The following is a 14,019-nucleotide window of genomic DNA, read 5'->3' on the forward strand; positions in this document are numbered from 1 at the left end:
ATCATTCTGACGTATGACGTTTGCGATGTTAAACTAATTTCACGCGAGCGGAGTGGATGAATACGACGTCGCGCGGCGCTCTACAAGGAAGACGGCTTTGTTTACATACGTCAGATGGATTGTGCTACATTTGGTTTCTTGTTTATAATTTATGTTTACTGTACAGTGTTTTTATGTCCTAGATTATGATTTTACCACCTTGTTAGTGTTGGTGAGTGACACAGATACTTATGTACAGTATGTGAGGTCCGACTTACGGCAAAAATCCCGTTACGTCGCGCCGTAGGAACGGAATTCCGAGGTAAGTCGAGGATGCCTTGTATACGCTTTTGACCTCAGTTTGCAGTAGAAGCTAGAGCCTCAGACAAGGTAGAGCAGTCAGGACACACTGAGGGACTAACACTAACGTATTGTTAGTGTTTGTGGGATTTATCGACACTAAGAAAAATATAACAACTCCATCTTTATCCTTTAAGAAAGAACAGCTGCATTCTGCCAGGCTTTTGTGGGATTAAAGTGCTATAAAACACAACAGGCTGATACACAGAGATCATAATTAGGAGCAGCAAGTAGCGTCTTCCACAATGGGGCACTTGTAGTAGTCACTCTCGTTGCTTATTTTTTCTCTTAAATCCTTGGATAAACTCCTGTCCAAACCACGTATCTGTCAGGAGTCAACAAAGCGAGTCTCAATATGTAATTGGTGTTTTAGCGAGGCAGCCACCAAAGGCTTTTACAGACTGTTTGCAGTCGGGGGGCTCACTGCAATTTGTTAACTTTTTTTAATGTTTGCTGAGCTGAAGATGCCTCTCAGTGAGCTTATTCTACCACTCAGAGCCCGAGCGTATCTGCCTCCTGCCTGTTTTGTTGGGCTGCCAGCCAGTCTGCTCAAGCCATACTTCATTAAGATAAAACACAAATGAGAGCCAACAAAAACAAGCTTTCTACCTCAAACTAAACACCTCCGGGTGAATTCCCCCCCCCCCCCTACACACAGCACACTTTTATTGATTTTTCTGAGATCAAGCAGATTTCTGCAGCCAGTCTGAGCCACAATCATCCAAGTTGTTCTTTTGTTTTTTTGTTACTGTGAGAAAATTGGCGGAGCTCCAGGTTTTTCTTTCTATCAGTGGCCCGCATCTCATTCCCAGTCTACTTTTATTATCACAGAGCAAGCCCCACTGTTTATGTAAATGTGATACGGCAACAAGAAGCCTGGCTGCCTTGCTTAAGAGCACAGATTGGAGCTGATAAGGAAGAAAAATGGCTCGTATAGTCACAGGACATCTGAGTGACATTTCTGAGCCGCTGATTGAAATTTAGGCGAAGTCACCGGATCAAAAAGTGACAGATAGACAAATAGTGCTATAGCGCTGCGTCAGCAGTGGAGAATGGTCTGCTGCACCTCATCATGATTCTGCTAAAGTGAAGGAAAAAAATATATAGTTCTTGTGTTTTTTGAGTTCCCTTCTCTTTACACATGAAGTCAAAATTGGATAATGCGTCTGTTTTAATATGAAACAAGCTCTCTTTTCTTCTTCAAATGCAAGCCCTGGCCTGTTCGGACTTCCTTGCTTTGACTCGACGAAAACACGGCTGCATTTTTGTGCTGTTACCATAATTAACTTCCATTTATACAACAAAGCGTCTACATTTTCCGGCCTACACGTGTAAAACGTAGAGGAGAAACCAGCACAGACATTCCCTCCCTCTAAAAGCTGTGTCTGTGCAGGTAGTCGTGGTGGCGATGTGGCGGATTTACTGCAGCAATGACGTTCCAGTCGTGCACAGCGAGTCGGTGATACTAAGCAGAGTTACGGTTTGTGTTCTTGTCCTCCAGGCTGCCAGCTTTCTGTCAATAAGGGCGCGTATCTGTGTTTTGTGTTTGGCTCAAAGCTTCCCAGAAAGAAGAACTGGCTGAAGGGCGATTTGTCACCGTGTTTTGTGTTTTTTTTTTCTGCGCGTTTCGCTGTTGTACACACAGCGAAGGGCAGGTTTTAGAAACTGCAGAACAAAACGCTAAAGATGATTTAATCTGACATCACTGGGCTACAGCAGTTATGATTGATTTCAAATTAAGAAAAGAAACCCACACAGCTCGTAGACAAAGCAGAAAAAGTAGATAAATCAGGAATGTGTTGACCGGAGGAGTGAAAGTGACAAAAACAAAAAAGAACATGGAGGTGTATCCTGACGAGTCGATACACATCTACGCATGTATGCTGGTGTGTGGGCTCGTAAAGAAAATAGCGAGGCGAGCCAAGACGTCACGTTCAGACTAGCCTCACTTCTATCAATCTACTGCAGTCTCTCATCACTATTTCTTATATTATTACTCTTCTGTAGAAATATTCGGAAATGCCAATGTAAGTGGAATCAGGCAGATGTACCGATCACATGGAATGACCGTCCAAGTCAGACGAATTCAACTATGAACTAAGGTTTTTAAAACTAAAAACTTTTCTTCAACAATTTACTGTTGTTTTACAAATGTCTTAGATATTTTATATTACAGACAATAACTGGTAAAATCAAAGGAAAAAGGTATTCTTTGACATGTTAACCATAAGAACAGGCCAAAGCTGTTCATAAAGTCCACATTCTACTAAATGCAGAAAAAAACTGCTTCTTTTTAGTTTCTTTCTTTCTGTTAGTTTCTTTCTTTCTATTGGTTTCTTTCTTTCTCTTTGTTAGTTTCTTTCTTCTAGTTTGTTTCTTTCTGTGATTCTTTTTTGTTTTCATTACTTTTTCTATTCGTTTCTGTCTGATAGTTTTCTTTTAGTTTGTTCCTTTTTTCTTTTTATTAGTTTCTTTCTTTCTTTTAGTTTCCATTTGTTTGTTTGTTTGTTTCTTTTAGTTTCCATTTGTTTCTTTGTTTCTTTTAGTTTCCATTTGTTTCTTTGTTTCTTTCTTTGTTTCATTCTTTTAGTTTGGTCCTTTTTTATGTTAGTTCATTTCTTGTTTGCTTCCTTCCTTCCTTCCTTTAGTTTGTCTCCTTCCTTCCTTCCTTCCTTCCTTCCTTCCTTCCTTCCTTCCTTCCTTTAGTTTGTCTCCTTCCTTCCTTTAGTTTGTCCCCTTCCTTCCTTCCTTCCTTCCTTCCTTCCTTCCTTCCTTTCTTCCTTCCTTCCTTTAGTTTGTCTCCTTCCTTCCTTCCTTCCTTTAGTTTGTCTCCTTCCTTCCTTCCTTCCTTCCTTCCTTCCTTCCTTCCTTCCTTCCTTCCTTCCGTTTGTCTCCTTCCTTCCTTCCTTCCTTTAGTTTGTCTCCTTCCTTCCTTCCTTCCTTCCTTCCATGTACAGAAATCTTTTCAGCTTATATTATTACCCGTCAGGTAGCTTTGTCACATTTTCTAATCTCTTTTATACCTTATTTATATCCAGTAACTAAATGTGTGTGGCATAAAAAGGTGCAGTGTTTATCTCTGGAAGGTAGGATGTAAAAAGCTGCATGCAAACCCCCTTTTACAGTTTTCTGAATAAATATAAACCTGTATATGAAACACCGCTGTCTGTGTTACTGCTCTATCCTTGTCGTCGTGCTGCGTCAGTCGAGGAGTTCATCCTGCTTTGCGACACTTTAACTTTGAGCCAGAGATTTGTTGACTGTCGAACGCTGTGATTCAGAGACGCATCGCGGGTAAGCCCCGTCCATCAGGCACCTGCAGGAAGATGTGACAAACCGCAGCGTGTCGAGTGTTTGAAAAATACCCCCTAAACCAGGGCCAGCGGGGGATTTACTGTTCACTACTGGGTCCTGAACAGCATCCTTGGAGATGTTTACAGATAACAAAGAGTCTTCGTAATATGGATGGCAAAGGATTTCTTACAGCTCAACCAGGACAAAACAGAGATGCCCGTCACAGAGAGATGAGTTTAGTTCACACCTGCAAACACTCTGGCATTAAAACCTTGCAAACAAGTTAAAAAATCATGGAATCATCTTGGTCTTAGCAATCACATTAAAAATATGACCAAGATGGCTTTTTTGTGACGTAAAAAATATTGAAAGACTGCATTCAGTCCTCTCTAAAAAATAATCTGGACACACTAATACGTTTTTATTACATGCTGGATTGACTACTGTAATGCTTTCCTATCGGGACTCCCTAGAAAGACGAAATACTACATACAATTATGTCAAAACTCACAACTTAAGACCTGATTATAAAGTCTCTGCACTGGTTACCTGTCTCTTTTAGATCCTTTTGTTAGTTTAGAAGTTCTTAATGGTCTTGGTCCTTCATATTTATCAGATTTGCTTCGATCTTCTGAACCCTCAGGTCTTCTGGTAGTGGCTATTAAATTAATCTAAACCAAAAAAGTAAACCCAAGACCTGCCTTTTGCGTCAGGCTTTCAATGATTTGACAGATTTTTATTTATTAGTCTTCCTATGACAAATTTTACCTTTATTTTATTTATCTATTTACATATATGAATGTTTTCAACATACAGTTTATTACTTCATTTTTATCATTTTTTTATATTTTCAAAATTCCATTTACTCATTTTCTGACTCTGTCTCTATTTTAATAATACGTATTTCATTTAATGTATTTCTTAGTTATTTATCCAGCCTATTTTATTTCATTTTACCCCATCTGGTGTTTCCACATTGCATGTCTTATAAAGCACAGTGTTTCCTCAGTTCCTCAATCCCTGTATTTTAGAATCCTTTATTGATAATTTGACTGTAAAAAAAAAAAAAAGTGTTTGTACTGTTTTAATGTTTTTTTTTTAATTTCTATTATCTGTAAAGCGCTTTGTGTTGCATTGTTGTGCTACATAAATAAAGTCTGACTGATTTATGTGTATCTCTGAATCATTCATAAATGAGCTACTGCCGTGCCAACAAGCCAACGAGTGAGTCGCTTTTCATCACGCAGGGGACGAAAAATTAATATTGATTGAAACTCAAACTTGCGTTGTTGTGATAATCAACTTTACCGCCAACTATACTTTCACTGTTACCGAGTTCCTGCATTTCCTTCAGCCAGAGGAGGGATTTGAGCTTCGCTGTGTTCATCTCTTGTTTAGCAGAGAGCAGCACTCGTACAGATGGGACAGTAACAAAGTGAGCTGTCCAGAGCAGCGAAAACAAACACTCAATGTTCTGCTCTGAAATGCCTCTGATGACTGCACTGCATCACGACCTGCCTTCAGGAATTTCCACCCCTCAACTTAAGACGGCGTGAACTTACACCTCTGTCCAAGCACTGTTGAAAATGTTTCCTGCATAAAACAGAGGACTCACCGTTCGAAGGTCAAATAAAACTAAAGTTTGACAACTCTGCAAGACTTCTCCCACTCACCACAACATTGACCAACCTAAACTTGACCTCTCTATCCTTAAAAGTACTCATAGAGTTGTCCTTTAATCCATATGTGACAGTAAACATGTCCCTGATTTAGGGAAACATTCTTGTTAAGAGGTAGATTAGAAGTTTGACGACCTACTCAGGTATGTATACTCGAGATAAAGTCTTGACACTGTTAGTTTCACTAAGCATTTAGACTAGAAACAGGCAGCCTGAAAAAAAAAAAACACCTACAAAGTTCACCAGTAAGCCCTCTGAGCCCCAACAATTTTCGTTTTTTTGCTCCTGTCACATTTTTACTCACTGTGGGCTCATTTTTCTCTGCAGTATGAAGTCCTGCATCTCTGCGGAAACAGCACAGAAGCAGAGTATGACAGACATAATGCTATCGATCATTTAAAAACATTTACAAAAATGTTAGACCTTGGAATCAACGTGTACCAAATTTCCACAGATGCTAACAACAGTGGACAAAAAAGTGATGAAACATGATGTTTCTAGCTCTGATAAATGGTGCATTTTGGGTGTATTTGAACTGATTACATCTCTTTTAAACCTGGTTTTGGTGTTCTGAGGGTTTCGTGCTGCATTTTGTTGTAAAATTGAAAGGCTAGCAGTTTCCCATTGTTTACAGTATTTATGCTAAGCTTGGCTAACAGGTGTAGCATTACATTAGGCCAACAGTCACCCCAAAAGTGTTTAACTCCTCTTTAATTGTGACTTTAATCTCTGCTTTCTATTGAAATGTTAGCATACACTTTAAAACTACATCAGAATTAGGTTCGCTGTCATTCTGGCCGCACTCATCCTACATATTGACGATGCAGAGACAGAGAACCCGTCCATCCAAAAGTTTTGGGTGAATAAAAAGGGAGGATGAACACAAAAGCACTGAGCCCGATCACTTATGGTTTCACATCTTGAATCAATTTCTGCTGCATCTTGCACACGTGAGTGTGTGAGCTGCTGGGTTCTTTTTGAATTTTCATTATTATCACTGACATGTCTTTGCACAAACACTGGCTCTGCAGTTCAGCCTGGTTAACGCCCATCACACAGACACTCTGCTAATTTGCATTTGCTACACTCTGACGGTGAAGTAAATTGGGTAAATTTGCCCGTGATGCATGAAATTCAAACTTCACATAAGAAACTCTGGACTGGTGGTTAAGTTTACTGACTGATAGTGATAGGTCTGAGCATTTATTGATTAGCTGAAGCTACAGAGACAGAACAGAAAGAAGTGATCAGCATCACTTTTAATAAACCCCTCTAACAAATCTACAACATTTTAACTCCCTTAACGGTCTGCAATGATTACTTTTAGTTTAGGTCACTTTCCAAGTTTAGCCAAATGATTTTCATCTCGGATTCTTGTTCGAAACACAAAGAACAGACCGCCGCCTGAGCTCACCTCGGCCGTTCATGCCCCCAAACACAGATTTTTAATACCCCTTTGTGGTTTGCATTTCCACTTCAGCGCGTCTCATGAATAAATATACATTCATATCGAACCAACAATCTTTAAAACGCATTTGTCTAGCTTGGCTTTTCCTTTTCGGCTGAATTCAATACGAGATTCTGATCGTCTCGTCTCTGCTTCTCAAACTTTTAAAGTCTCCTCTCTACCTAAATAATGAAACCTAATGCAGCGGACAGTGATCAATGAGTGCAGTTCTTCTGACCAGCTGGCCTTTAATGATTTATTGGCAGCAGCCGGTGAGACAGTCCCACACTGTCCAAAAGGGCAGACTTCACTCCCGAGCTCTAAAAGTTTCGAAACCAGCAGGGGACAGAGCACACGAAAGGTCAGAAACCCATTTCTCCAACTCCAACTTCAAGGAAAAGATTATCTTTTTTTTTTTTTTTTTTAAATCTACAGGAGGATGGATGACAGGTTCACTTTGTTTCAGAAGATTTGATTCACATTTATGATGGAGAAAATGCGCCTCTGAACAGGAAAAACATAAGAAAACATACACAGATATGACGTAAAACTGTGCAAAAGAGAACATACAGTGATTTATTCTATTAATAAGTTTTAAAAATTAATGTATTATGTGGATAATTTACAACTGTGCCCAAAGCACTTCACACTGAGTCCTTCACCAGGGAACTTAATGTGTTGCATATTCATACTTGTGGCTCCTTGCTGAATAGACAGGAAGCCTCTAAGCACATTGGAGGGAAATCAAATTAAACTTTTTCTCTCTTTTGTGTGTGTGCGCTTTCATAAAATCTTCCTTCTTTGTGCTGTGAAGTAATACAGATGGATGTGTTTAATTGCTCTAAACTCCACCCTTCAAGAGCAAACACGTCTGAAGTTCATATTTTTCAGTTTCTATTGTGAAATCTCCTGTTTGTCTACTTTATACCGAATCAAAGAATAACATGGTGCTTGCACTTGGGGGTAACGAACCCTAAAGTTATTGTATTGTATAAAGTATATTTCTCTATGTATTTGCAACTGAGTGATATGTGAAAGGAGCTGCTTCTAGTGATGAAACCACCTTTCAAATCCTTTTAGCATATTACCGCTAATTATTTAGGTTTTACAGCCTGAAACTGCAATGCAGAGCTGGTGACAAAAGTGGACAATCCAGCAGATGGAGATATTTCTCTTAGCAGTTGGTGAAGAGTTAGTCTTGCTTTGCCATACCATTCTGTAGAACACAGTGGTATGTGACAGTATCATTCTACCATAAGAGAAAAAACGGGAGTCGTCGTGAGCGAGGCTAAGCGAAGGATGCAGCTTTGATGTTCCTTTAAAATAACGAGGGGTGGTGGAACATTTGCATGCAAGGAGACAAGCATGGTCAACATAGTGGATAATCAACCCCCCAGAAAACAGGATTTCTTTACTGTCTTTTACCATCCATATCCTCTGCAAAACTTTATGTCTTCAATGTTGCAGGGCAGGTTGCTGCTGAAAGAAAAATAATGCACAGATGGTGGATTACAACCACTTTCTACATCCAGTGAGGTCAAACTAGTAGAAATCAAAAATAGAGACAGAAAAGTAATGACAATTGCACCAAAATGGTTCCAAACAAAAGTGAACGTTGCTAAGTTTCTTGTGCTGACCCGGAGTGGCTAAAAAACCCCAAGTTATACTGAAAAACAAAAAAAAAAACATGAAAAAGTTATACTACCAAGTTATACTGACAAAAAAACAAAACAAAAAAGAAGTTATACTGACAAAAAAACACAGCAAAACAAAAAAAAAACATGAAAAAAGTTATACTACCAAGTTATACTGACAAAAAAACAAAACGAAACAAAAAACACCAAAAAAGAAGCTATACTGACAAAAAAACAAAACAAAAAAGAAGTTATACTGACAAAAAAACACAGCAAAACAAAAAAAAAAAACATGAAAAAGTTATACTGGCAAGTTATACTGACAAAAAAAACGAACAAAACAAAACAAAAAACACCAAAAAACAAGTTATACTGACAAAAAACAAACAAAACAAAAACAAGTTATACTGACAAAAAAACAAAACAAAAAGAAGTTATACTGACAAAAAACAAAACAAAAAGAAGTTATACTGACAAAAACAAACAAACAAACAAACAAACACGCCAAAAAACACCAAAAACCAAAACAAAATAAAAAACACCAAAAAACAAGTGAAACTGACAAAAAAACCCAAAACAAAACAGGAAAACAACCCAAAAAACAAAAACATGGGCACTTCAGACCTACCAACACTCGGGTTCATCCAAAGCACAAAACACCCAAACAAGCTGAGTAACGTTGTAATTGCAGTCCAGTGCATTAAGGAGTACACAGACATATGCTGGTCTATATGGGGAGAATAAACAACAGCATCTAAAAGACACTTTATGGACAGTAATGTTCACATTCTGGACAGAGAAGACAGATGGTTTGAGAGGAGTGAAAGAAGCCATCTATGTTAAATGTGAAAGGCCTTCTCTTACACCACTCATCAGGTATGTATAATAAGATCCCTCCCCAGGCGGTTCAACCACCTCGAGTCATGTGAGTTTGTAAATGAGCCTTGTGCTATGTGAGCTGGGATTCACCTAGTAATAAAGAAGCCTTTCAGATGAACTGTGAAACAAGAGCAAGAAAAGAAAGTCCACTTGCCCTCTATTGAAGCACTGTGACTGAGAATCTAACAAAGGAATACTCCAGTGACTCTCATCAAACACAGCAGCTCAGGTTGAGATATCTTGACTCCTGGCAAAGAGCCAACTTTCAAACTTCTAGTGTGTTTTAACCTTGTAGTCAGTAGTTCAAGCTGAGACACATCCACTGATACCACTACAATACCAGCACTATTTCCTCAAACTTTAGAAATGTCGTTGCCTAACTTCAATTCATTTGTTTAAGCCGTTATTTTTGCCTTTGGTGGTCAGTAATAGCTACCTACACAGCTGAAACAGGTGGCTTTTAACTTTACTGTGGATAGGAGCTGGAGTGGTGAATTGGCTACACTTGTACAGATCTTTGTTTAAATCCCACAGGTGTCATAAAGGAAGAGCACAATTCCTCCTTTTCTTCTTTTAATCGTTTGATGAGCAATTTTCAAACCGACTGAAAGGTGTAACCGCCCAATTTTAAATCGGAAAATGAAAGCAATCCGACAGAAACTTGTCACATTTCCAGTGCAGACAAGGAACGCAGAAAGGAAGATAATTCAAAAAGAGAGAAATTTCGCTCGAAAATGCGACAAGGCCAAAAAGGTCCACGGATTTTGGACACATTGAACCTCACTGAACTACATTTCATTACAAGGTTCCTGGTGAGGATTAAGGAACAGCTTGGATGCAGAAATGCATTTTTTGTCTGAATGTGTTGATAGTTGTCAAGTATATATGGATTATTGGATTAATTTTAATAACTTTTATGTACTTAAAGTATGTACAGTAGGTCCTCGGTTTACGACGTCCTCAACTTACAGCATTTCATGTTTGCATTGCCATCTCCTATAAAGTATTAAAAAATCTTGTTCCATCATTCTGACGTGTGGCGTTTGCGACGTTAAAACTAGTTGGAGAGCAGAGCGGACGAATATCATGTGGCGCTACATGAGGAAGACGACTTTGTTTACATTTGTGGGTTATATGTTACAGCATGTGAGTTTCTACTTACAGCAAATTCCCACGTAAGTCGAGGACCCCCTGTATTATTTACGAGAATGTTACTGGATTGGACTCAGGGGCAAAAAATAAATTAAAACAAGAAGTTTTACCAAACTTGGACCGCCCGGCGACAAAGATGCCCCCTGTGACCTTGAAAATGAGGCCAAGGTCACTAAATGCGAACTTGACCTGTGTCTTATTATGGTACACCTGTGTACCAAATATGGTGAGGCTACATCAATATTTTATCGAGTTATCGCACGGAAACCAAATTGTTACAGACAAACAACCAACCAACCAACCAAGACCATGCAGCTCAAAACAATACCTTCTGGAAAACGATGTTTGCCGGGCGGTAAAAACACAAAATCCGACATAAATAGTATTCCTCATTATTATAAAAGGTCCAGTATATTGCACAATGCTTCAAAAGGAGAGTAAAGAGTGAAAGACAAACCGTTCTGACCTGATTGAGAGTCCAGCCGGAACCGTCCGTCTTCATTTCCGGAGATGACGCGGTACACGACGGGATCCGGCCCGCCGCCGTCTCTGGTGAGGGCGGAGACACTCAGCACCTCCGACCCGACCGCCAAAGACTCCGGGAGCTGCGTGACGTACTCGGACCTCAGGAAGACGGGCTGGTAGTCGTCCAGGGACACCACGTCCACCGTCACAGTGGCGACGGAGTAGAGGTGGCGAGGAAGGCCGCGGTCGGTGGCCTTCACCTTCAGCTCGAAGGTTGGAGGGGTGTCGGGGCCCAGAGGTCGCTCCAACCGCAGGATCCCCGAAAACTCGTCCAGAGAGAAGTAACCACTGTCACCGGACAGAAGGGAGTACTTCACCTCCGAATTTATACCTGGAGCACGAAAACACAAGCAGATAGAAGCTTAGAAGCTATTAAAGTCCATTCCATTTACTAAAGTCTTAAATCTCATCTCTCGGCTTCTCTAAGCTGCTGTCTGGCAGTAATGATAATTTCAAACAGTTCTGTGTTTGATGTTAGACGCCTCTGTAGGAAGCTGTGAGGTCTGTTTTCTGTGGACAAATTAATCATTTAAATCAATTAATTCATCCATTTTCTGCCACTTATCCAGGTCCACGTCGGGCTAATTTAATCAATGATGTAATTAGGAGTTATTGTTGCACACGGCTGGAAAATCAAGTGAAAAACGATGCAGTAATAAATAATTCTACGTCATATTCCGGCTCCCGTTATACTGTCATTGTGTTTTAATGTTGATGGATGGAGATCTTTACAGAAGCTAAACAGTGCGATTGTAGTTCTCTTTGAAAACTGCATTTGAGAAGATAATCAGATTTAGTGATGTGACTTAAAATGGATTTAAAAATAGCATAAGTTAAGAGTATAATCTCCAAGCTAGTAGGATTACAGAGATCTGTATTGGCTTTAATAGTCAATGGTTAGTGCAGGTAGCAGAGCACAGGACTCTGAATTAACTCCATGTTGACCATGCAACGTTGGAATTACCCAACAGATTCATGCTGGTTGCATCTAAATCCATTTGTGTCACTGCAATGTTTTGTGGAAATTCTAGTTGGACCAGTGTGATTCTGAAAAAGGTGTAAAACCACCAGTGTAGCAGCTCTAATATGCACGGTTTGCTTCGGCTTTAGTCATGTAGCACGACTTGAACGTCTCCACCGGCAGACAAGCTGCAGCATGACGCTTGGATTCTTTTTTCGAGGAGGAAAACCAAAATTACACAAGACGCTGCTACTGGTATCAACCACATGTGGATTACAACAAGCTGTGTTGATGATTATAACTGAAGATGCGATGTCTAAACACAGGGTGGAAAAAGCCATCAAAAACAGCACGTCACTTTCAACCCTGCAATAAAACTGTTAAGATTTCGTTTGGCAAAAAAAAACAACAACATGTAAAGACAATTACTGACTGTTGCTACACAAACAGCTGTTAAGCATCAAATAAACATCTGTGTGCACATGTTTACAGTTAAATCTGGCAGAACTTGAAGGGACGACACCTCCACTTGCTGTCTAATTTTGAAGTGGGAGCTAATGAAATTGAAGCAACTGAAAAACAGCATGAGTGCCAATAAAGTTTTATTGTCTTGGTTTTGGCTAAAGTTATTGCACAGATGGAAAACAGAGCTTTATTTGTAGGCCATGCAGAGAATCTTAAATCCACCAGCGTGATGCTAATGAACTAGTAACACAAAACGAGCTATATATACATCATACTCAAAAGTTTGGGGTCACCCAGACAATTCCATGTTCTCCAGGAAAAGTCACACTTTTATTCATGTGCTAACATAATTAAACAAGGGTTTTCTAATCATTAATTAGTCTTTCAACACCATTAGCTAACACAATGTAGCATTAGAGCACAGGAGTGATGGTTGCTGGAAATGTTCCTCTGTACCCCTATGGAGATATTCCATTAAAAATCAGCCGTTTCCAGCTAGAATAGTCATTTACCACATTAACAATGTCTAGACTGGATTCCCGATTCATTTAATGTTAACTTCATTAAAAAAAAACAAAACAAAACATTCTTTCTAAAATGAGGACATTTCTAAGTGGTCCCAAACTTTTGACTGGTAATGTATCCTCGTTTCATTATGGCAAACAGATCTTTACAGAGGATGTGTTGCTGTTAAAACTACCGGAGGCAGTTTTTTCAGATTTTTGAACAGAAAAATGACATATTTCACACCTAAAATTAAAACATGTGGCAACCCCCGGGTATGTAAAAGCGCAAAGCAGGGATAAAAGTTGAACATTAGCAATAGCCAGAGAGCCTTTATGTAGCACATTAGCTTCATGTATTATCATAATTGCATCAATCATCAACAAACCTTTCAACACCATTAGCGAACACGATGTAGCATTAGAACACAACCCCTATGTAGATACTCCATTAAAAATCACAGTTTAAGAAAATGTTTCCAGCTAGAATAACCATTTACCACATTAACAACGTCTAGACTGGATTTCTGATTCATTTAATGTTATCTTCGCTGAAAAAAGATGCTTTTCTTTCAAAAATAAGGACATTTCTAAGTGACCCTAAACTTTTGAACACTAGTGTAAGCAGTTGTATTAACAAGGTAGAAAAGAACAACACCCTGAAAACACTGCTACTCAGAGCAGGAATGTTCAGTAAACTGCATCATCTGCAAATCCTGCTCTGATTTTTCTCTTTTTAGCTGTACTTTTTCTTCTCTAAACAGTGCACCCTGCACTGGAATCCACCAAATTACCAAAAAGCAGCAACTCAACTTTGCTAAACCACGCAGGTTAATAAGCACCTTCACCTCCCCGACACAAACCTGCAGCTCTCATAAACTTGTGGGGCTGAGTCGAGTTCAAGAGCTAAAAAGCTCCGCGAGTCAAGTTTTAGGATAATTGCACAGACTGATGGGAGTGCTGTGATTAAAGGTCAACATTTTTACCTCGAACAAAGCTTTAACCAACAGATGGCTCGACTCTGATAAGCCTTGGAAGGGAGATGCATTTTTATTGTGTGCTCAAGAGTTTAACAAACTAATTGGCCTAAAGATGGCACTACTGTTAAGGACAAACATTAAATGCTAAGAGCATGACTAGG

General features: G+C 39.4%; 1 protein-coding gene across 1 annotated transcript in view; it reads right to left on the reverse strand.

Moving 5' to 3' along the window:
• fat2 (FAT atypical cadherin 2) overlaps positions 1-14,019 on the reverse strand; it is a 152,115-nt gene that overhangs the window by 50,727 nt on the left and 87,369 nt on the right. The window contains exon 16 of the mRNA XM_051954476.1: positions 10,891-11,280. Coding sequence (XP_051810436.1) covers positions 10,891-11,280 — 390 coding nt within the window. The remainder of the gene's footprint in view (positions 1-10,890; positions 11,281-14,019) is intronic.

This window comes from Acanthochromis polyacanthus, chromosome 10 (genome assembly GCF_021347895.1).
Source record: "Acanthochromis polyacanthus isolate Apoly-LR-REF ecotype Palm Island chromosome 10, KAUST_Apoly_ChrSc, whole genome shotgun sequence".
NCBI lineage: Eukaryota > Metazoa > Chordata > Actinopteri > Pomacentridae > Acanthochromis > Acanthochromis polyacanthus.